Here is a 25,433-nt window from a genome sequence, read left to right as displayed (position 1 = left end):
ATACCCCCCAGCTCTATTTTCACCATTTAATTTTTGTTTAGTTCATACATAATAAAGAATTTAGCACAGTCATGTCTGCCTAAAAGTGTTATTTGTTGAAAGTAGTTTGTAGATTATTTCGTAAATGTTTTGCCAAATTGTGGAAGTTAAAGTGCAATGATGTTTGAAGATAATAACTGAGTGTGTACCTTCTTTCTAAAACAGTAAACTTTTCTTGTCTTTGCTTTATCTTTATAGGGAGTTACATGTCAGAGGTTAATACATGCTGGGTGGTATAAGCTGTATAAAATAAATTTTGTAACAGATGAATGTTGGAATGAGAATTGTCAATTTTTTTGGTACATATGATAAAATATGCAGCTTCATGGGATAATGCAATGCTCTCCTAACTTTGAAGTGGTTGGGTATTTTGAAGTTTGAGACATACTAACTTTAAAATATGTATTTTGGTTAGAAATCTGTAGGATGGATGGAGGAATTCCTAAACCTACACCATGATCATATGTAGAAAATGTGAGCTAAACCAAAGCCCATATTTTAAAATTTAGCCCAGCGTTTCATTTGTAAAATTGTTATTTCTGAAAGGAAAATAGTTCCCTAAATGCCACCATGTTTATAAGAATAAACCTTCTGCAAAAGGGTTTCTCACAAATCTAGGTTAACCTAAACAAAATTGCCTCTCTCTACAGTAGTGTAAATTCACATAAAGTATGAAAGCTAATTCAATTCTATATCTCTATGGAATCTAGAATCCTGAATTTGTCACACAGTAGTCATTTGTGATGCTATGCCACTATCCTTTAAATTGATGGAAATTTAGCTTTAGTTGTTGTTTCCCTTAAGATCTTAAGCTAGTAACAAATGCTAGGGTGGTAATCTGATAAGCCAGTGGCCATTCAAAAAGTTTCATTCAATTTTGAAGTTAGAAACTGAATGTCAGTTTTAATCAAAATTTTAAAATTCTTATCTGTAACACTAATTTGTAACAAGTATAAATCCTCTGTTTCTAGCATATTCCCATGTTCTGGCTTTCTTGGTTTATTCTTTATTCTGTAGATGAGTTTTGTGCTTTGTTATGGCTTATATTTAAGATGTCCTTTGTGTTAATGTGAGAATATTCAATGATGAAATGATTGGAATGTGACAAAATTAACCTAATTTTAATTAGTCCATCCTACATTTAACGGACTAACTGGGTGGTAAGTGTAGGCAGGTGGGACATGACTAGAAGAGGTAGGTCACTGTTGACATGCTCTGGAAAGGTTCATCTTCTCTTCAACCCCTTGCCCTCTCACTCTGTTTCCCAGTCACTAGGTCCTTCTGCCTCTAGGCCCAGAGTAATGTGGCCTGCCACTCATTGGCTGAATCTCTAAAACCAAGAGTTCAAAATAAACAGGTATTGAAACATTGCTTAAAGGTCCCTATTTTTTGAAAAAGATAAAATTTTATTTTTAATTTTTTAGCTGATGCATAAAACATAAAAATTCATGTGTTATTGGGTTCTGTCAGGTTTCAATATCTGTTTCCATTACGTATGATAGGAGTTTTCAAAAGTATACTTATCTCCAAATTCTTGAAGATACATACAATAAACCTTGACAGCTTTGCAAGCCAATCATACTTTATAAGTGACTTTTTTTCTAGTCATCTTATGATGCATAAATTAAATAAGGGAACACAAAGTCAGAGTTTCAGGGAATGAATCTAAAGTATTTGGTCAAATTCATTGTAAGACATGAAATAAAGGAAAGCAGCACTATTTGATCACATTACACTTTGCCTCTACAAATCCAACTCTCTCTTCAAATATCTCTTTAACTTTCACTTCAAGTAATCAGTACAAATCGTTTTTCTGCCCATTATAGTTTTCATGTAAATAAGATTTGAGAAAGAGAGAGTGAAAAAAAACACAAAGAAAGAATTAAATGTGCAAAAAATCATGATCCAATCTATAAACAGACATTAGTGATGGCCATTTGACTGAACCCCAGAATCTTAACCTTTATTCCTTTTTCATTAATGTCGCTTTGGCTACTGGTGTTTTGGGAAACTTGCCTCTCAGACTGAGAATCTGTGCAGAATTACCCTGATGTCAGCGCCAATAAAATCCCTTTAGAATCAATGGACAACTTTAACTGTACCCCGAGGCTAACCTAATTGTTTACTCTGACCTATGAATAGAAAAACTTCCCTAGATTTTTATAATTTATTCCCCAATGTTTTAAAGACCACATTTTAAATCTTGATTTCCCTAAAATGTAGAACATTCGGTGTCCAAGAACTATGGTAAAATGTTCATCAGTGAACTCAGTGTGAGAATAGATTACTAATTTATTTATAATATAAACTTGAACATATTTCTTTAAAATACTTTAGTAATTTTTATGGTATTTGAATTTTATTCATTTTTTAAAATTTGTCTCTAAATTGAAGACATTATGGAAAGAACAAATGACACACAGTAAGTGGCTCATTCAGAGTATTCTGAGTTCAAAAGTACCATAGTTTTATCACCAAACTTACAGGTAAGTCTATAAAGGACCTGGTAAAATAATTCTGAGTCATATATTAAAAGTCATTTCTGATTCAGAGGAATAATTATACTTTGAATTGGAGAAGAGAAAATTTGTTTTCACTAATTATTTTGTGATACAACATCTCCTAAATAAAATGATAATTTTTGAAAACAAAAAACTATTTTTCCCAAGTACACATAAATATTTTCAGTATATTTACCAATATGTGTTGCAAAAAGTAATGACAGAACTGTATTTTATATTGTTACATTTTGTTCAAAATAATAAAATTTTGAGGGATATTTTAAAAGTGTAGTCTACTTCAAATATAATGGGCAACTTATTCATTGATTATAAGTGTCTAGCAATCAAACTCTAGAACCTTATCACATTATTTGAGCAAAACAGTTTATGAAATTCAGTATAGAGAAGAATAAGAAGCAAAGAAATAGCCAAAATGTGTTTTTAAAACAATGAAAATTTTAACAACTATAATAGACTCTTGTCAAAAATTAATATCTAAAATATGTGAACCCAATAACTTGTAGAAATTTCTGGGAGAAAGACAATCTTACTACTCTTTAAAACCCATGTTGTTTCTATATTTGAAATATTGTTGCCAAGTAATAGTAAATATAAAGTAAAGTGAGGTGAGCATTGAAATTCAATAAATATATAGCAGATTGGGAGTAATTCAGTTTCTAAATTTAAATAATCAAAAATGTAGAATCTCTATGAGACTCAACAAAAATATAGACATTGGTTTCTATACAACAATTTGAGAGTGCATGAGACTACATATAAGATAATATTCATTAAGAATATGTACACTATGAATGGAGACTTTCTCAACAAGTCTCACAACATTAAATATGCATATAGTACACATAAAACTAGAGAAAAATATTAGGACAAGTGGATAATAAACAAGGAATGGTAGAAAAAAATAAGGGTAGGATTCAAAATGTGTTTAAATGAATATAAAAAGATTTTATAATTTATTAAGAATTTTAAAGATTTTTATGTTTCTACTCTATTAAAATAGTTAGAAATGTTTATAAAATATTCCTAGATAAAATTATCTGAGAAAGTTTAATAAGCTAGAGAAACTGTTTCTCAAACTCACTGTAATTTTGCACAGCTTTAAATAATTAGCCTATTGGTTGTTAAAAATATCAAAAGACCGATTACTTTAAAATATTGAATCAATTCCATAAAGAAATATACACAATTTTTTTTAATTTGCTAAGAAGAAAGTTACCATGAGAACATATATTTTAACTCAGAAATGTCAAGTTAATTAAACCAACTTTGAGACATTCCACGGACCTAGGTAGAAAGAACTTTTTCACACAATGAGTACATGAGAAATTTCAAGGCAAATCCTGTGTGCAAAAATCATGCTATATTCATTCTCACAAGACCTAACAATTTTCAGGAGAGAGCATAGGGTGATTTGAAGAAAAGATGATACCCTTGATACATATGATAATTAGAGGGGTGAGTTAGACATTTCTACTTATGATGTCAATTGAATTTCTCTACAACATAGTTCAGCAAAGAAGTCAGGAATGCCTGTGGCAAATCACTCCAGTACAAATGAATTCATCCTCATGGGACTTACAGAAAACTCAGACCTGAAAGCCCTTCTGTTTGTGGTGTTCTTTGCCATCTATCTGGTCACCATAGTAGGGAATCTAGGGTTGGTCGCCTTGATTTACATGCAGCGCCGTCTTCACACACCAATGTACATCTTCCTGGGCAACCTGGCTCTCATGGATTCCTGCTGTTCCTGTGCCATCAATCCCAAGATGTTACAGAACTTCTTTTCTGAGGACAGAAGGATTTCCCTCTATGAATGCATGGCACAATTCTATTTTTTCTGTTTTGCTGAGACTACAGACTGCTTTCTTCTGGCAGCAATGGCCTACGACCGCTATGTGGCCATATGCAGACCACTGCAGTACCACACCCTGATGTCAAAGAAACTCTGCATTCAGATGACCGCAGGAGCCTTCATAGCTGGAATCTTGCATCCCATGGTTGAAGTTGGGCTTTTATTTAGGTTGGTATTCTGTGAGTCTCACCAGATCAATCACTTTTTTTGTGATGTCCTTCCATTATACAGACTCTCCTGTGTTGATCCTTACATCAATGAATTGATGGTATTTATCTTGGCAGGATCAATTCAAATTTTCACTATTACTATTGTCCTAGTCTCTTATTTCTATATCCTTTTCACTATATTCACAATGAAATCTAAAGAGGGAAGAGGCAAAGCCCTATCTACTTGTGCATCCCATTTCCTTTCTGTGTCGATATTCTATGGTTCTCTTCTCTTCATGTATATTAGACCAAGTTCGGTTAATGAAGGAGACACAGAAAAACCAATTGCCATTTTTTATACTCTAGTCATTCCTTTATTAAATCCTTTCATTTATAGCCTAAGAAACAAGGAAGTAACAAATGTTATGAAAAGAATTATGAAGAGGCACTCTCTTCAGAGTAAAATGAATTTTACTCAGTCACTTCAGAGTAAAATGTTAAATTATTAAAATGTTAATAGTGTTTGAGTGAAATTACCTACATAATAATAGGGTTCCATTTGACATAATTATGCATAAATGGAATATATTTCACTCTATTTCAGTCCCCAGTGTTTTCTCTTTCCCTCCACTATGACCTGTACCTGTTCCCCTTTCTCTGTTGTACTGGTCTTCCTTCTATTTATTTTTTGGTTATTATAAATTAGTGCTTTACAGGTATGCATAAAATGGCATTCTCTGTAGTGTATTCATATATGTAGCTAATGTAATTTGGTCAATTTCATTCTGCAGTTCCTCCCTTTTCCTGTTCCACTTATATCCTTAGTCCCCTTACTTTACTCAATTGACCTACCCTCTATTTTTATAGAATCTAATCGCCCCTGCCTTTCTCCTTACTGACCTCTAGTTTCCCATAAGAGAGAAAACTTTTGACCCTTGCTTTCTGAGTCTGGTTTATTTCACTTAGAATTGATGTTCTTCTGTTCCATCCTTTTACCAGCATGTGTCATAAATTTATTTATTTTTTATGGCAGAGTAAAATTTCATGTTGTACATATACTATATTTTCTCGATCCATTCATCTGTTGTTTGGTTCCTGGGTTGGTTTCATAACTTGGCTATTGTGAGTTAATATTTAGTATTGTGATATAAATATTAATGTGTCTATGTCACTATAAAATGCTGATTTTAATTCTTGGGGGAGAATATGAAGGAGTGAGTCATATGGTGATTTCATTCCTATCTTTTGAGGAATTTTCATACTGCTTTCCATAAGTGGTTATACCAATTTGCAGTCCCACTCACAATGTTTGAGTGTACATTTTCCCAACATTCTTGAGAGCATTTATTTCTATTAGTATTCTTGGTTATTCCATTCTGAATAAAGAGAGATGAAATCTAAGTATAATTTTGATTTGTTAGGAATGCTAAACATTTTTTTTCATGTATTTGTTGGCCATTTGTATTTCTTCTTTTGAGAAATGTCTGTTTAGTTCCTTTTCCCATTTGTTATCTGGATTATTTGATTTTTGGTGTTAAGTTTTTTTGAGTTCTGTATATATCCTGGATATTTAACTAATATATAAAAACATAAAAATTGTACATGATACTGTGATATTGTGTCATATTTGAATACATGTATCAATTTTGTTTGATGAGAGTTTCATGGAAATATACTTATCTCCAAATCATGGAGTTGTGTACAATAAACATTTATATGCCAGTCATACTTGAATAAATGGTTTATTTCCCTAGTTGTCTTGTGATGCATAGGTTAAATAAAGAAATGTAATAGCAGAGTTTCAGAGAAGTATTTTATAGAATTTGGTCAGATTCATTGCAATAAGTAAAAAAAGAAAAAGAAGAAGAAGGAAAGTAGCATTGGTTGATCACACTACATTCTTCAGAAATCCAATTCGTTATTCAAATCTCTCTTTAACTTGAATTTCAAATCATTAGTATGAATCTTTTCTCCTAACCATTATAGTCCTTATGTAAACAAGATTTGATACAAAAGAGATTTAAGTGTACAACTAATCAAGATAGTCCTTAAATAGACTTTATTTACGACCATTTGATTTAATTCAGAATCTCAACATACATCCCTATTTAACTAATTTTGTTTGGGTACTGGTGTTTTAGGAACCATGCATCTTAGATTAGGAATCAGTAAAGATTTACCCTGAGGTTAATCTCAATGATATTTCTTTATAATCAATAGACAACTTTTAACTGTGCTCTAAAGCTAACATAATTATTGTCACCGACATATGGGTACGGAGGTTATTTTAGATTTTAATAATTTATTCCCTAATGTTGTAAAGACAAAATTTTTCATATTAATTTTCAAAAAAACAGAGTTTCACATGTCCAATAAGCTATTATAAGGTGGGAAATAGTGAACTCAGTGAAAGAAGGATTTTCTAATTTATTTTTAATAAAAATGTGAATATATTTCTTTAAAATACTTCAGTAATTTTTAATGCTTTGAATGTTATCCACTTTTTTTAGATCATCACTAAATTGAAGACACTATGGAAAGAACTAACGACACTCAGTAAGTGGCTCATTCAGAGTATTCAGAGTTCAAAAGTAACAATTTTATCACCCAATATGCAAGCAAGTCTATAATGGACCCTGTAAAATAATTATGGGTTTTATGGTGAAGTCATTTATGAATCAGAATAATACATTGCATTTGGAAAGAGAAAATTATTTTTTACTTATTATTTTCTGATGTAATATCTCCTAATAAAATTATAATTACTGAAAATTCAACCTATTTTCCAGAATTCACATGAATATTTTCAGTTTATTTGCCAATAAGTGTTGTTAAAATAATGACAAAAGTAGTTATTTCATATTTTTACAAATATTCTGAGGGGTATTTTATCAGAGTAATAGACCTAAAATATAATAGACAATTTATTTTTCTCATAGATTATAATTAATCTCTAGTGGTAAAATTACAGACAACCTTACCATATTATATGAATGAATAGAAGTATCATATATTAAATATACTTCAGATAAGAATAAGAATTAGAGAAATACTAACCAAAATTTTTTTAAAACAATTTATATTTTGAACAACTATTGTAGACTTGTATCCAAAATTAATATTTGAAACATTTTTGAAGCTAAAGACTTATGCTGATTTCTGGGAGATAAGAAATATAATTTTACCATTCTTTAAAACCCATGTCGTTTCTGTACCTGAAATATGATTGCCAAGTGATAATAAATATAGAGCAAATTTCTGTGAGCACTGAACTATAATAAATATATAGCAGATTTCCAGGAGTAAATGAGTTTATGAATCTAAATTATAAAATTAATGAAGAATCTCCATTGGACTGAAAAAAATGTAGACATTAGAGAACTTTGAAAGTGTATAAGACTGGGTATTTATCATGAATGAGGTGCACACCATTAATGGAGACTTTCTCAACAAGTTTCATAATGTTAAATATGCAACAAAGGACACTTAAATCTAGGAAAAATATTATGACAAATGCATAATTAAGAGAAATAATTCCCTAATAGGTGCAGGGTCTCTGGTCTAATTCCTAGGTCCTTGATCCACTTTGAGTTGAGTTTTGTGTATGATGAGAGATAAAGGTTTAGTTTCATTTTGCTGCATATGGATTTCCAGTTCTCCCAGTACCATTTGTTGAAGAGGCTATCTTTTTTCCAATATATGTTTTTGGCACCTTTGTTCAGTATGAGATAACTGTATTTATGTGGGTGTTTCTCTGTGTCCTCTATTCTGAATTATTGTTCTACCAGTCTATTTTGGAGCCAATACCATGCTGTTTTTGTTAATATTGCTCTGTAGTATAGTTTATTCTGGTATTGTGATGCCTCCTGTTTCACTCTTCTTGCTAAGGAGTGCTTTGGCTATTCTGGGTCTCTTATTTTTCCATATGAATTTCATGATTGCTTTTTCTATTTCTTTAAGGACTGATATTGGGATTTTAATTGGAATCACATTGAATCTGTATAGCACTTTGGGTAGTATGGCCATTTGGACAACATTAATTTTGCCTATCTGCCGCGACCCCTTGCCCGCAAGGAAGACGCAACTCAGGAATCTTCTTTCAGCAGTTTATTCAGGTCCTTGATATTTCTTCTTCTTCCCTCGGATGCCCCTCCCAGCCTTAATAAAGCATCTCAAGCCCCAATGCAAAGCTGCCACGTGGAGCTTTCTCATAGGGTGGTGAAAAATCATGTGCCAACTCTCCCAAATAAGGAGTTGTTTGTCACAGACCACAGCGGAGCCAGCGCCATCTTGTAATGGCGACCATAGTCTGCAGAAACGGCAGAAGCGGCTCACCACAGTTCCCCCTTTTCTGTTTTCTTAAAACAATACAGGCAAGAGTAGAGGTCCTATCCCACTGTGCAGAAGTGGCTGCATAGTATGACTCAGTCCTAAGGAGGGCCCTTCCCCAGATCTGAGGCCATATCAGCCGACGCCTTTTTTCGTGGGGCGGGGCGTGGACGCGTCTAACCCGCATGCAATAGGACATGCTCTCCTTGAGGTCCACGTCAAGGATCACTCAAGTGCAGTGCCTTGCCTCGCATCCTGTATCGTGACGATGGTGGACGAAGGGGGATAGCTGAGGCTGAACTGTGGCTGTTTATAATGACAAACAAGTTGACAGCACCCTGAAAGAAAGGCACGGACTTCAAGATGATAGAAAAGCACTAGTGTGGAAACCCATCTGCGTGCAATGGCAGTAAAACCGGCAGAGTGCAAGGGCTTTCCAACACTAAGAGAATAACAAGGAAAGTCATGTCGATCCCAGTGCAATGTTATAATAACTTGGGGTGTAACGACCATGTCAAAGGTTTACTGCTTAAGATGCGCAAGCCAGACTTGAGGTGAGTTGCCATTTTCTAAAGCTGCAAGAGCTTGTATGATCATAGCCTTATCGTGAGCACTGCGGGCCTTAAGGCGACAGAGAAACCACAAACAGAGGAACATACCGAAGCAACACATTGCACCAAAAATGCCTACCCCCACCCACTCTTTGAAGAAGGAAAAAGCAGAAGATATCCAATCGGTGAATTGACCCAAAGTCACGGGATCGACACGGGTACTGTTCAAGACAGCTATCTGGGTTAGTTGAGACTGGATCATGTCTTCCGCTGCCATGGACCAATTTCCGGCCAAATATTCGCTAATGATGCGGGAGGCATTCCTGGAATCATTAAATCTGACAGAGGTTATACATAAATGTGCACGTTGATCAACACAAGCCAAAAGCACCAAGTCGGCCAATTCTTCTACCTGAGCTTGGAGTAAATCTATTCTTTGGTTGGCAGCTAAAATCCCTGACAAAATATGTTGATTAATTGTATTTTGGGATTCAAGTATGGTGGAAGTTTGTTGAACAACTTGATTAATGGTGGCAGCAGTTTGTACTTGACTGGCCATGGCCACTCCGGCCGTAACCGCTGCGGCAGCAGACACTGCCCCAGCTGTCACTATAGCTGCTGTAATTCCAAAATCCCTGTGGACTCTAAGTAGCTCAACAATGGGGAATTTATCTGGGTCCGCAGTGACTGGGATTGGGACAAAAGTTGGAATTTTCATAACCACTGCTACAGTCCAAGAACCATTCCAACACTCAGATAAGCGACAGGTAACACTAGAACAATCCAGCATCCCCGACGAGGTGTCATTAGCCAAAAGGAGCAAGAACGGGGATTGGACGCAGACCATTGCAGGGGGCAATGTGGCATTATATAGCAAAGAGTTGAACGAAACAGATGTAAGTCTATTACCTCGTTCACTCTCCCTAACAGTGCCAGAAACATTAGCCAGCCAGCTTTTGGCTCTCTGTAAAGTACTATGTTTCACTTCCAGGCCCTTGGAACGTAACAGGCCATCTAGGGCCAGGAGAAGCGGACTTGAAGATGCGGCACCCATGACACAACAACAAAAGAAGCACAAAAAACAAAAGCGAAATGACACAACAAAAGAAACACAGAAAACAAAAGTGAAAGTAGAAGCGAAAGTACACAGTGCAGCTGCAATAAAATGTAATGCTCTCTCTTTCTTTACAGAGGAGCTGCCCCGCTTTGGTCGCGGATCCCACTTACTTGGGACTAACCCCGCTTTGGTCGCGGATCCCACTTACCTGGGACTAACCGGTGCACCACCCCTGACTGCTGAAAGTTCTGGTTCCCGGGTTTCGGCACCACTTGCCGCGACCCCTTGCCCGCAAGGAAGACGCAACTCAGGAATCTTCTTTCAGCAGTTTATTCAGGTCCTTGATATTTCTTCTTCTTCCCTCAGATGCCCCTCCCAGCCTTAATAAAGCATCTCAAGCCCCAATGCAAAGCTGCCACGTGGAGCTTTCTCATAGGGTGGTGAAAAATCATGTGCCAACTCTCCCAAATAAGGAGTTGTTTGTCACAGACCACAGCGGAGCCAGCGCCATCTTATAATGGCGACCATAGTCTGCAGAAACGGCAGAAGCGGCTCACCACACCTATCTAAAAGCATGGGAGATCTTTCCATCTTCTAAGGTGTTCTTCAATTTTTTTCTATAGTATTCTGTAGTTTTCATTGTAGATATCTTTCACTTCTTTTGTTAAGTTGATTCCCAAGTATTTTATTTTATTTCATTTCTTTGAAGCAATTGTGAATGGAGTAGTTTTCCTAATTTCTCTTTCTGAGGATTCATCACTGATGTATAGAAATACTAGGCCCAAATCTTTATCATGTCAGATTAGGACTCAACTTCCTTAACAAGACTTCAAAAGCGCAAGAAATAAAATCAAGAATCAATGAATTGGATAGATTCAAACTAAAAAGCTTCTCAGCAAAAGAAACAATCAATGAGGTGAAAGAAGAGCCTACAGTATGGAGCAAATTTTTGCCACACACACATCAGATAGAGTACTAATCTCCAAGATATATAAAGAACTCAAAAACTTAACACCCAAAAAACAAGCAACTCAATGAATTAATGGGCTAAGAAGCTGAACAGACACTACTCAGAAGAAGATATATAATCAGTCAACATAAATATGAAAAAAAAAATGTTCAACATCTCTAGTAATTAGATAAATGCAAAAGAAAACTACTCTAAGATTTCATCTCACTCCAGTCAAAATGGCAGTCATCAATAATACAAGCAACAATAAGTGTTGGTCAGGATGTGAGAGAAAAGGCACACTCATACATTGCTGGTGAGATTGCAAATTGGTGCAACCAATCTGGAAAGCAGTATGGAAATTCCTTAGAAAACTTGGAATGGAACCACCATTTGACCCAGCTATCCCACTTCTCAGTCTATACCCAAAGAACTTAAAGCCAGCATACTATATTAACGCAGCCACATCAGGGTTTATAGCAGGTCAATTTGCAATAGCTAAACTGTGGAACCAACGTAGACACCCTTCAATAGACCAATTGATAAAGAAACTGTGGTATATATACACAATGAAATATTACTCACAATTAAAGGAGAATAAAAATCATGGCATTTGCAGGTAAATGGATACAATTGGAGAATATTATGCTAAACGAAGTAAGCTAATCTCAAAAAGCCAAAGGTTAAATATTCTCTCTAATAAATGGATGTTAATCCATAATGAAGAGGCATGGGAAAAATGGAGGAATTTTATTGGGCAAAGATGAGGGAGGAGAGTGAAGGGGAGGGGTATGGGGGCAGGAAAGATGGTGGAATGAGATGGATATCATTACTGTAGGTACTTGTATGACTGCACATATGGTCAGATGCTACATCATGTGCAACCAAAGAAATGAAAAGTTATGTTGCAATTGTGTACGATGAATCAAAATGAATTCTGCTGTCATATATACCCAATTAAAATAAATAAATGTTAAAAAAGAGAAATGATTCCTATGGAAATCTGGCATACAAGATAGGACTAAAATCCAGAATGTGTTAAAATTAATATAAAACAGTTTTAACTTATTAAGGTATTCAAAGATAATTTATGTTCTTACCTGTCTTAAAGGATAAATAGAGTTTTCATGAAAATATCACCACGTGACATTAACTAGGAACTGATAAATAGGTAGAGAAAATTTTAATAAAACTTGGAGATTCTGAGCATTTAGTCATTTAAATGGTCAAAAGAACCACTAAATTTTTAAACAATACATTGATCCCATAGGGCAATATAATTTTATTTTAAATTATTGGAGAGAATGTTAGCATAAGAAAGGGTCTTTTAGGTGATCCAAGATGGCAGGCCAGAGGGAAGCAGCATTCTGTGTTGCTTTAAGACCCAGGTCTCAAGTAGCTGGAATACTGCTTCTCTGAGAGTGATAGAGGATCCCTACACAGATGCTCTCATGTAGAAATCACCAGCATTATGCTCACAGCAGGGTTCGGGGCCTCAGAGTTAGAACAGGACTCCCAGCTGCCAACACCCAACTCCCAACTACTAATCCACACAGGGCTCCCCAGGGGCCTTAGTTAGATCACTGCATCAACACTGGCACAGAACTCCCAGATGCTGCTCTGCTGCCACACAGGACACTCAGCTGCTACCCACCCTCAGGACCTCCAGCCCCCACTCCCCTGTGGACCCCCATCTACCAATGTGGGGATCCCCTAGTCACCTCCATTTTGCAACTTGGCAGCTACTGCCATAGTCTCCTATGCATGATAGTCTGCCTGCACCTTGGGACATCCCACAGGCTCTGAAGACAGCCAATAGCCACAACACTGCACTCCACAGAGCTCATCTCTGAACACATCGCACAATGCCATCGCCTGGTTCCCCCCACCTGACCCAACTTCCTGGCACTGGAAGTGGCCTGCCTTCATCTTGGGTCACCTTCCTCTCCATCTTTGGTGGGGCCAGCTCGCAGAGTGGAACTCCAGCTGGCCAAGTACCAATTTTCCAACTCCCTCTTCTCCTCAGAGGCAGATAACCCAGCACAGTAACTGCCCAACACAAAACATATCTCAGTAGGACTGGTGCACAGTGTGACCAAGATGCTGCACATAGGAGCTCCCATGAGAGAGGTCCCTTAATTGGAACCTAGTAAGGGAGAGGGAGAGGGTGCAAATGCCACAATTTTACTCTTCTTTAAAGCTGAATAATATTCCATTTAGTATATATATATATATACAACACATTTTCTTTATCTATTGAGGGACACCTAGGTTGGTTCCATAATCTAGCTATTGTGAATTGAGTTGCTATCAACATTGATGTGATTGTGTCACTATAGTATGCTCATTTTAAGTTCTTTGGGTATAAACCAAGGAGTGGGATAGCTGAGTCAAATGGTGGTTCCATTCCCAATTTTCTGAGGAATCTCCATAATGCTTTCCATAATGGTTGCACCAACTTGCAGTCCCACCAGCAATGTATGAATGTACCTTTTTCACCACATCCTTGCCAACATTTATTGTTGCCTGTGTTCTTGATGATTGCCATTCTGACAGAAGTGAGATGAAATCTTAAGAGTACTTTTGACTTACATTTCTCTAATTGCCAGAGATGCTCGACTTTCCAGCAAGAACAAATGTTGTTTTATTCATGGGATTCACAAATCACCCAGACATGAAGACCCTTCTGCTTGTGGTATGCTCTGCCATTTATCTGGTCACTATGGTGGGGAATCTAGGGTTGATAGCCTTGATTTACTTGGAGCGCTGTCTTCACACATCAATGTACATCTTCTTGGGCAACCTGGCTCTCATGGATTCCTGCTGTTTCTGTGCCATCACTCCCAAGATGTTACAGAACTTCTTTTCTGAGGACAGAAGGATTTCCCTCTATGAATGCATGGCACATTTTTATTTTCTCTCTCTTGCTGAAACTACAGACTGCTTTCTTCTGGCAGCAATGGCTTATGACCACTATGTGACCATATGCAGACCACTGTAGTACTACACTATGATGTCAATGAAACTTTGCATTCAGATGAATACAGAAATCTTCATACCTAGTAATCTGCAGTCTGTGATTCATGTAGAATGTCTATTAAGGCTTTCTGCAGGTTTCATCAGATTGATCAAAATTTTTGTTATCTTTTCATTGTATAGACACTCTTATACTGAACCTTTTATTAATAAACTAATGATGTATATTTTTCCATAACAATTTAAATCATTACCTTTTCCACTTTATTGATTTTCTATTTCTGTATTGTTTTCACTATTTTAAAAGTTAAATATAAGAACAGGGCTGGAGTTGTAGCTCAGTAGTAGAGCATTTGCCTAGCACAAGTGAGGCCCTAAGTCTGATCCTCAAGAGCACAAAACAAACAAACAAATAAATAAATATTAAATTCTTTAAATAATTAAATACAAGGAGGGGACAAGTAAAGCATTTTCTACCATTGCACCCCACACCCAGTCTCAATATTCTACATTTTTCTTTTCACATATATTTGACTATTTGAAGAAAGGGATAAAAATATATTAGTGGCAGTATTTTATAGATTAATACTTTTGTTATTAAATATTTTTAATGTAGCCTGAGAAATTAGGTGATAAATGTCCTAAAAATTTATATCATTCATGGAAGAGGAGAGTAGAAGTGATAACTAAAGCCTGGGAATGATAGGGAGAGGGGACAAAGGACAATTGCACAACATTAATCAAAACATGGATAGTTTGAATAAGATATCGTGTTCTATACTACCATGGGAAACTATAGGTTACTACAACTTATAATAATTTTTTCAAAATGAAAAGAGTTCATAGGCTGGCCGCACAAGGAAATGATAAGTGTTTAAGATGAAAATGATGCTGGGCACAGTGGTGCATGCCTATAATCCCAGTGGTTGAGACAGGAGGGTCACAAGTTTAAAACCAGCCATAGCAATTTAGTAAGGTGCTAAGCAACTCAGTGAGACCCTGTCTCTAAATTAAATACAAAAAAATACCTGGGATGTGGTTCAGTGGTTAAGTGCTCCTGAGTTCAATCACATGTACAAAAAAAGTAAAATAAAATCAACATTGTAATTACTCCGATTTGATATCTACACAGTATATATATGTATCAACATAGTCCACTGTGCCTATTTAAACTTAGCATTTATCAGTTAAACATAAATTTTAAAATAAAAATTAGACAGTAAAATAAAGATCTCCTTGAACAAACTAATATTTCAACATTAATAAGCCATATATAATCAATTTTTTCAAATATTATATTTCTATTATTTCAGTATTTGTAGTATACAAGTAATAAAACATGTTGTAGATTTCATATATAAAATGTGATTTTCATACCACTTTTCACACAATCTTCTTTTATAATTCTATATTCTGTAACATAGCTGATATTTTAGTATACTGTGAGCATCTAATTCAAAGAAGAATATGCATCTAATTAAAGTATTTTCTACATAATTTTATGATACGAGTATATAGACAAGTTGTTTGCAACCTCTCTTTTATTGAAGCCACAAGCAGATAGATGACCATTGAAACTCTAAAATAGATGAGATAGATAATCAAGAAAATGTTCTGCAATGAAAGAAGATGGAGGGCAAGGACAGAGCCCATAGAACACAGCATCATAAAGGGAAAGGGAAAAATAGGATCTTGTGTAAAAGATGGGGAACAACAAGCTGGGCCCATTAGAATTATCACAGAAGGAAGAAATGAGGAGACTTCCAGTATTACCAAATTCTATAGCTTGGTGAAGAAATTAATCAGATGTTGGATGTTGTTTGGAATGACATTTAAAGTTGGTTGTGATCTTGCCAGAAAGAAGTTTTAGTGAAATGGTGGAGACAGAAGACTAAAAAGGGAAGGGGCCCAGTAGGACATTTTCCACTTTAACTCACTATTCCCCCTATTTCACTCCTAAGTGTCCCTTTAAATCATATGTGTACACTTTAGCGAACCTACCTTCTATCCAGTTTTTTATTAACTTTGTTCTTTCAAACTTCCAGGCTTTTGTCATGAGGTTCCTTGAGATACTTTTCATGTTTTCTGCCTACTATAATTGTATTTATCCTGCAAGGTTTGTGTGAATGACATTTCTTCTGAGAAATGTTTCTTTATTCCTACAGGTAAACATTCTTCCAAGTTTTCCCTCTCTATGTCTATATAATATGTGTACTTTACAATGACTCACAGCCTGGATTGTGTTTTACTTAGAAACTGATATATTGTTCTCTCCAAGTAAATTGTGAGTTCCTTTTCTGAAGCCATGTCTCCAATACAGGAAGTTTCATCTACACACTGCTCATACACAGTGACCTCTCTACTATCATTATATCCAGCACCCTAATATATTTTAACCACCAAGGAAATTAATATCTATTAAGAATTAGCTCAGTATCTACCAAAGAGCCTAGAGAAATATAAAATAATACCTCTCTTTAATACGGAGCTATACAATCAAGAGAAATACAAGTCACACCTGGTTAAGTAGAAATTGTTGTATAAAGACAGAAAAATACCATTAAATCAAGAAGAGAAAAGACAATCTGATTACAAAGACCAGAAAAATTTCTCATGGAGGAGTTCATGTTTGAGCTTGAGGATGAGCAGGATAGAAATGGAAAGAGAGGGAGATGTTACTCTAAGCAAGAAAAAGCCTGCCATCGAATTAACTGAAGCAGATACACAAGGAACAGGGAATGATGGTCATGGCCTCCTTTCCTGAGGTGCTGAGCAAAAACAAGGTGAAAGATGCAGACAGACTGCAGAGTATCTGCAACCCCCAAATAGGGAAAATTTTGTCTGACAAACAATGAGGTGCTGTTATAAATTCATGAGCAGGAAAATATCATTTTTAAAATTCATTTAACAAATAATGAGTACTAGAAAATGCCAGAGGGCTGGAAATTGAGGATTGGACTTATCAAAGAAATCTCTTCTGGCTAAGTCAATGTGTCAATAGTAAGGAAGGCAATGAAGTGATCATTCATAGATGTGCTGACAGATGCATTTTAGTGAATGTGACCAGTGGTATATAAACAGCATCATAAGAAAGGTAAGAACCCAAAACACAAGAAAATAGTCAGAGAAATTTGTATACAGGACCAATAATAAAATCAAATATCCACGGAGTGCATTAGAGGATATGGGCATAAATTCAAGTCACAAAGTAAAGAAGCTGATGATTTTCATTGAAACTGAGAAATCTTCTAGTCTCCACTCCAAAATTATTTTTTTCATAATCCACATTAACTCCACATTTGCACAAGGTCCAAAATAGCCTGAGAAATTTATTTGTTGTTTTGTATTTTCTGGATAGAACGGTGAAAAAAATTGTAAAAAATAAATCAGTTATATACAAACCAGCAAGATGATTATCAGACCTTAATGACTGTCACTTATGTTTACCTCAGTGTCTCACAAGACACTTTTAATGAATTTCAAGTGGCTTATATGTTTTTAGGACTTAATATCTCCATAGAAATACACTGATGTCATTGCAGGAAAATCCCTTTAGTATTTGATGGAAAAATATAATTTGGCAGTATAAGGGATATAAGTATTAACTCTGACTAGGTAGTCTGTGAGATTTTTTTTCCTCTTAATCCCAAATGCTTTAGCAAGAATATATATTATACACACACACACACATATTTCTAAATTCAGAGATCTTGATGATAAAGCAAACTTGGTGAAATCTAGATAAGACAAATATTCAAACTTATTTTTACTTTTAATACTAGCAAGCAAGAATATTTACTTCCTTAAAAGATTTATAATTTTTTTATAGTTTATATATTTTATCCCCTTTTTTATTTTAGATGTTAGCAAAATTGGTAATGGAAACTAGGATGAGGTACAATAGAAAAGTGTAATTCATCTGACTTCCTGATTACAAGATATAATTTTAAAATATGCAGGTAAGATCCAAAAAATTCATTGAAAAATAAATACATGTATGCTGAAAGTTATTTATATTTAATTGATTATATGGTTTATATTTAAAATTTTAGAGTAAGCAAATTTTTACAATCTTCATTTTGATGTTTTTAATCATGAAGATACAACCCATTTTAACCTTAGGATTTATGATTTTATTTGTCATTTAATGTATCCTGATGGATCAATAGGTAATAAGACTAAATAGTTTCTTAAAGCAAATGGAAAGGATTCTCTTTTAATAAGTATTAAAAACAAAGAAGCATTTAAATGATTTGGGTTTTATTAGCATTTATCTACTTTAATACAGTAGACAATCATATAATTTCCTGAGGAAAAAGAAAAACAGTAGAAAAGAATTAAATTAGATAACAGATATGTAAGATTCTTAACTTTATCATTTAAAGAATTTCCTTGTAAAACTTTCTTCATAGTTAACATTCCTCCAAGTGAAGAGACCAAGAGGTCACTAAGTCTTTTTTTTTTTTTTTGAGAATTTTAATATTTATTTTTTAGTGTTCGGCGGACACAACATCTCCGTTTGTATGTGGTGCTGAGGATCGAACCCGGGCCGCACGCATGCCAGGCGAGCGCTCTACCGCTTGAGCCACATCCCCAGCCCCAGAAATGATTCATTTAATATCCAGATATTTGTGGTTTGTTTAAATGTTCTATTGTTGTTTATTTCTAATTTAATTCCTTTGTGACCAGTAAACATGTTCTATAAGATCTTAATCTCTTAAAGATCCAGAAACTTGATTTGTGGTGCAACATTTGGTTTGTTATGGTGAACAGTCTATCATTTGGAGAAAAAAAAAAGTGTTCTACCATAGTTGAGTGTGATTTTCAAAAAATACAAGTTAGTTTATGCTGATTTACACTGTCATTCAGATTTATATCCTTCTGATTTTTTTCTACAAGTCTGCTTTTTTGAGAGAGGAGTTTCAGAATCTTCAACTATAATTTAGATTTGTCTATTTTCCCTTTCAGTTCTCTTGCTTTTTGCTTCATGTAATTTGAAGCTCTGTATTAGGTGCATATGCATTTGGGATTATTTTACCTTCTTGATTTGATTAATCATTACAAAATATTTCTTTTTGTTTGTAATAATACTTCTTGACCTGAAGTCTATTTTATTTGACACTAATATAGCCTCTTTAGCTTTCTTATGAATTACTTCACTTGGTATATCTTTTTCTACTAATTTATTTTCTAGCTATTTGAGTTTTCACATTTAAAATATGCCTCTTTTTTTTTTTCTGCCTCACAACCAAGTATTTCTTTTTTTTTTTTATTGTTGGTTGTTCAAAACATTACATAGTTCTTGATATATCATCTTTCACACTTTGCTTCAAGTGGGTTATGAACTCCCATTTTTAGCCCATATACAGATTGCAGAATCACATCAATTACACATCCATTGATTTACATATTGCCATACTAGTGACTGTCATGTTCTGCTACCTTTCCTATCCTCTACTATCCCCCCTCCCCTCCCCTCCCCTCCCCTCTTCTCTCTCTACCCCCTCTACTTACCTTCATTTCTCCCCCTTGCAGCTCAATTCACAATAACAAGACTGTGGAACCAACCCAGATGCCCTTCAATAGACGAATGGATTAAAAAAATGTGGCATTTATACACAATGGAGTATTACTCTGCATTAAAAAATGACAAAATCATAGAATTTGCAGGGAAATGGATGGCACTAGAGCAGATTATGCTAAGTGAAGCTAGCCAATCCCTAAAAAACAAATGCCAAATGTCTTCTTTGATATAAGGAGAGTAACTAAGAACAGAGTAGGGACGAAGAGCATGAGAAGAAGATTAACATTAAACAGAGATGAGAGGTGGGAGGGAAAGGGAGAGAAAAGGGAAATTGCATGGAAATGGAAGGAGACCCTCAGGGTTATACAAAAGAGCATACTAAGTCTTATTAGGAGGATACTGAAAACAATGTCACCCATTCCAGGTCACAGGGCAGAGATAGGTTTGAAATTAATTGTACTTTCATTCCATAATATTGTAGGGTTCCTTGCAGAGATGTGTGTAACAACTAGTCTCAAAATTATTGTAATAGAAAATTGTTCAGATACATGTAAAAAAACAGAGCAAATATAAATTATACATGAAAAATTACAGATAATATGGGTATAGAAAGCATTCTCTGCATTCAGAAAATGAGATTGGGTTGTCCTGGGACACTTGCTTAAAATTTCATGAAGTATATTGAGTATTAACTATGATTTACAAAAAAAAGAAGAATTTGAATATATAGAAAGAATCAATAAGATTAATGAAATAGAGTCAATGTTCATGAAAAATGTTGTAACAATATGAAAGTGATGAAAATTGATACTCTGTGGACAATTATCTATTTAGCTTTCTATGGCAGTTTTCTATGAGACAAATAGTGACTTCTTTAGCTCCTAGTGACCTTTGCATAATATCTAATATATAACAGTAACATATGGGTAATATGCTTTCTAAAAACATTTGATCATCTAAGAAAACATATAAATTTCTTCTAATTAAAAAATATATATTATAAAAAAGATGATTGTGAACTCATTTTAGAGGTCTCAAAAAGTATGAAACTGAATTACTGTGAAACAATTATCAAATATTGGTACCCAAAGCTTATGCTATCATTGTAGAAATTCATAAAGATAAAACACTTCCACTTCACCTGTCACAACATCCTTGTGAATGTGGAGAGTCACAGATTGAGATCATAGATATTGAAAATTTACGAGAACAAAAACCTATAGAAGTAAATATAGTTGTAATTTATAAATAGCAAGAGATGCTTGAAAAACTCTTCTGTTATAAAAACGCTGGGAAATTTTGTGCTTTTAATTAGAGTCTTATATCTCAACAATTACTATTTCAACAGACAAGATAGAGATGACTAAGGAAAACCACTCAATGACAACTGAATTTGTCCTTATGGGATTCACAGATAACCCAGACATGAAGACTCTTCTGTTTGTGGTGTTCTTTGCCATCTATCTGGTCACCATGGTGGGGAATCTAGGGTTGGTGACCTTGATTTACATGGAGCGCCATCTTCACACACCAATGTACATCTTCCTGGGCAACCTGGCTTTCATGGATTCCTGCTGTTCCTGTGCCATCACTCCCAAGATGTTACAGAACTTCTTTTCTGAGGACAGAAGGATTTCCCTCTATGAATGCATGGCACAATTTTATTTTCTCTCTCTTGCTGAAACTACAGACTGCTTTCTTCTGGCAGCAATGGCTTATGACCGCTTTGTGGCCATATGCAGACCACTGCAGTACCACACTATGATGTCAATGGAACTCTGCATTCAGATGACCACAGGAGCCTACATAGGTGGAGTTCTGCATCCTATGATTGAAGTAGGACTTTTGTTGAGGTTAACTTTCTGTAGGTCTCATCAAATCAATCACTTCTTTTGTGATGTTCTTCCATTATACAGACTCTCCTGTGTTGATCCGTATATCAATGAATTAATGGTACTTATCTTGGCAGGGTCATTTCTTATCTTTACTATTACTATTGTTTTAATCTCCTATTTTTATATTCTTTTCACTATATTCACAATGAAATCCAAAAAAGGAAGAGGAAAAGCTTTATCTACCTGTGCATCCCATTTCCTCTCTGTGTCAATATTCTATGGTTCTCTGCTCTTTATGTATGCTCAACCAAGTTCAGTCAATGAAGGTGAGAAAGATATACCTGTAGCTATTTTTTATACTCTAGTCATTCCTTTATTAAACCCTTTTATTTATAGTCTAAGAAACAAGGAAGTAACAAATGTCATTAAAAGAATTATCAATAAGAGACAACTTTGTAACCTTCTGAAACAAGTATCATCTCCCTTGGAAAATTGATTTCAACTTGATAATACATTTTCTAATCCTACATATACTGGGAAAGTGAAAATGAGAGGTCATCCTAAAATGTAATTGAAAATCTAAGATAGTAATATCCAACAGGAGTGGGCTAAATAATTATTTATCAGTGTCAAAGCCCAATTAATCACAATTTTTAAAAAATCCAATGCCATCTAATAATAAAACATATATATATATATATATATATATATATATATATATATATATATACACACACACACACACACACACACACACACATGTATATATATATAACATATGTCATATTTTATATGTATATATATGTCATTTCCATTTAATACTGTTGGCACATTCCTTGAGTCCTAAAATATAATCTTATAACCACAGGCTATTTCTGGTTGACAAATGTTAATCTTTCCATAAGCAACTCCATCTGTGGGAAGTAAATTGTGTTTGAATTTGATTTTAAATTAGTTCTTTCCTGAGATTGTTTCTGAATACATATTCATGCAGACTACTTATTACCTAACCAAGTATATTTTCATAATTAATTCTCAGTTAATTTTACTCTCCAATTCTCTGAAACAGATAGAACTATCTATCTATCCATCTATCTATCTATACATACATATATATATATATATATATATATATATATATATATATAATATACATATACACACACATAGTGATTTATCAACTTGTAATTTAAAACAATATGTATATTAATATTTGATGTAGCTTTTTATTTCCACCACATATGGCAATGTAATTAGTGAAAATATCAATTAAATCAAGCTTTTTCTTCCTGATACCATTACCCGTTTTGCTGTTCATTTGGAGTACCAAAACATGAACTGATTCCAATGAAAAGTATTGATATGTTCACAGCATTAACAAAAGACAGAGATGTTGTTCAAGTATTAATCTGGCATAAAAGTAGTTAAATGCTAATTCTCTAAACAAAAATATTTACTCAACAATTAAAAGTACAAATACCAAGAAAAATAATTTACTAAAATGTACTAACTGCTAGACACTAAGTAAAATATTACATATATATTTTCTATGAACAATTTAGGCCTACTTTATTTCACCTGTTTTCAATGAGAACCTTATGTATTGATACGCTGAGTAACTTGACCATGCTCATCTTGTTAAATCACAGGGATATGGACTTTGAATCAATACTGCCTTTTCTTTACATGCTTGATGGTTCAGAAAATGGATATTATATTACCTGAGGTCTTTAGTTATTAAGAAACATCAGAATAAACTACATTTAAAGGGAAAAATCTGATCATTGGAGCAAAACAGAAATTAGCATGCCCAGAACCAATTTTTATGGAAATAAGTGTGTCACTTGGAGGGGGAAGAGGGGTAATCAATGGAACAGAGCCAACAAAGTGGCAAAGTTGGAGACGTTCTTGGTTGGGTAGTAAGGGTGGATGAGGATCAGAACATTAAAAACCTGAAATGCTGCTTGAAGAAATTTGAATTTATTTAGAACCATCACACATGTCTTCCTGACATCAAGGTAATATATTTCATTTTTCAGAAAACTGATCTGGTAATTGATTGGAGAGAAAGGAATGAGACTAACACCAGCATTCACACATTAAGTGATGAGAGTGGAACTTGAGGATAGTCTCAGAAAGGACAGGACACACGTATAAATAACATTTCAAAGAAACATTTCAAAGAAAAACATTTCAAAGAAAAAATTATAAATTGCTACTATTGGGAAATAAAATGAACTACTAGCCTCTTCCTGCATCAACTATTTCACATTTGATTCCTGAGGACCCTGTGTCATCACTCCCAAATGTTAGAGAATATTTTCTGAGAACAGAAGGATTCCCTCTATGAATGCATGGAACAATTTTATTTTCTCTGTCTTGCTGAGCCTGCAGACTGCTTTCTTCTGGCATCAATGGCCTATGACTGCTACGTGGCCATATACAGCCCCCTGTAGTACCACACCCTGATGTCAAAGAAACTCTACATTCAGATGAATACAGGAACTTTCAGAGCTAGTAATCTGCATTCTATGATTCATGTAGGACTTCTGTTAAGGCTAACTTTTTGCAAGTCTCATCAAATTGATCAACATTTTAGTCATATCTTTCCATTTTATAGAAACTCCTATATAGACCCTTTTGTTAATGGAACAGTGATATATATTTTAATGCCAATCCAAATCTTTACCATTTACACTGTATTGATTTCCTATCTGTACATTATTTTGACAATTTTTGAAATTAAATATAAGAAGGGTAGAACATTTTCTACCCTTGCATCTCACCCTCAGTCTTAATATTTTACATTTTTCATCTCATATATATTTGTCTCTTTGAATAAAGGGGTAAAGATATAACAGTGACAGTATTTTATAGGATAATGATTTTGTTATTGAATCTTCTCATATGTAGCCTTAGAAATTAGGTGATAAAATGTCCTAAATAATGATGTCATGGAAGAGGAGAATAGAATAGTGATGACTAATTCTTAGGAATGATGGGTTAAAAAAGCTTGAAAGAGAAAGATTAATTTTTAAAAATTGGGGTAGGGGGAAGGCAGTAGAATACAACAGACACTAGTATGGCAATATGTAAATCAATGGATGTGTAACTGATGTGAGTCTGCAATCTGTATACGGGGTAAAAATGGGAGTTCATAACCCACTTGAATCAAAGTGTGAAATATGATATATCAAGAACTATGTAATGTTTTGAACAACCAACAATAAAAATTAAAAAAAAAATTGGGGTAGGTATCATGAGGTTTCTTGAGTTACTTTTCACAATGTTAACCAAAACACAGTTAGATAGTTGGAATAAGATATAGTGTTCTACAGCACAGTGGGAAACTATAGCTTACCACAACTCACAATATTTTTTTCTAAATGTGAAGATCTCATACACTGCAAGCACAAGAAAAAGATAAATGATTAAGGAGATAGAAATAGTAATTATCTGATTTGATAGCTACACAATTTATAAATATATCAACATATCCCACTATGTCCTATAACTATTTAAAGTTATTATTGGCCAGTTAAAGAATTTTTTTTAAAAAAGTTAGAAAGTAAAATAAAAATATTCTTGAGAATTTATGATACTAATTTTTCAAAAATAATAAGTCACATAAAGTCAATTTTTCAAATTTT

General features: G+C 34.3%; 2 protein-coding genes and 2 pseudogenes across 2 annotated transcripts; all 4 read left to right on the top strand.

Moving 5' to 3' along the window:
- The first annotated feature begins 4,087 nt into the window (after positions 1 to 4,087).
- Positions 4,088 to 5,071, top strand: LOC114098998 (olfactory receptor 5K3-like). Its single transcript, XM_027943208.2, has one exon. The coding sequence runs from the start codon at positions 4,088 to 4,090 to the stop codon at positions 5,069 to 5,071; it is 984 nt and encodes a 327-aa protein (XP_027799009.2).
- Positions 5,072 to 14,098: 9,027 nt separating this feature from the next.
- LOC114098999 (olfactory receptor 5K16-like) lies at positions 14,099 to 14,769 on the top strand (annotated as a pseudogene).
- A 6,538-nt stretch (positions 14,770 to 21,307) lies between these two features.
- Positions 21,308 to 22,279, top strand: LOC114098987 (olfactory receptor 5K3-like). The gene has a single exon (XM_027943197.2). It carries the CDS (start codon positions 21,308 to 21,310, stop codon positions 22,277 to 22,279), a length of 972 nt encoding a protein of 323 aa, XP_027798998.2.
- A 1,810-nt stretch (positions 22,280 to 24,089) lies between these two features.
- Positions 24,090 to 24,709, top strand: LOC114098986 (olfactory receptor 5K16-like; annotated as a pseudogene).
- The last annotated feature ends 724 nt before the right edge of the window (positions 24,710 to 25,433 follow it).

Source organism: Marmota flaviventris, chromosome 8 (genome assembly GCF_047511675.1).
Source record: "Marmota flaviventris isolate mMarFla1 chromosome 8, mMarFla1.hap1, whole genome shotgun sequence".
Lineage (NCBI taxonomy): Eukaryota > Metazoa > Chordata > Mammalia > Rodentia > Sciuridae > Marmota > Marmota flaviventris.
This window is presented reverse-complemented; position numbering and strand designations above follow the sequence as displayed.

Bases quoted from the DNA above. Each gene is read 5' to 3' on its own strand.
- LOC114098998 (XM_027943208.2), top strand. From the start codon at position 4,088: ATGCCTGTGGCAAATCACTCCAGTACAAATGAATTCATCCTCATGGGA.
- LOC114098987 (XM_027943197.2), top strand. From the start codon at position 21,308: ATGACTAAGGAAAACCACTCAATGACAACTGAATTTGTCCTTATGGGA.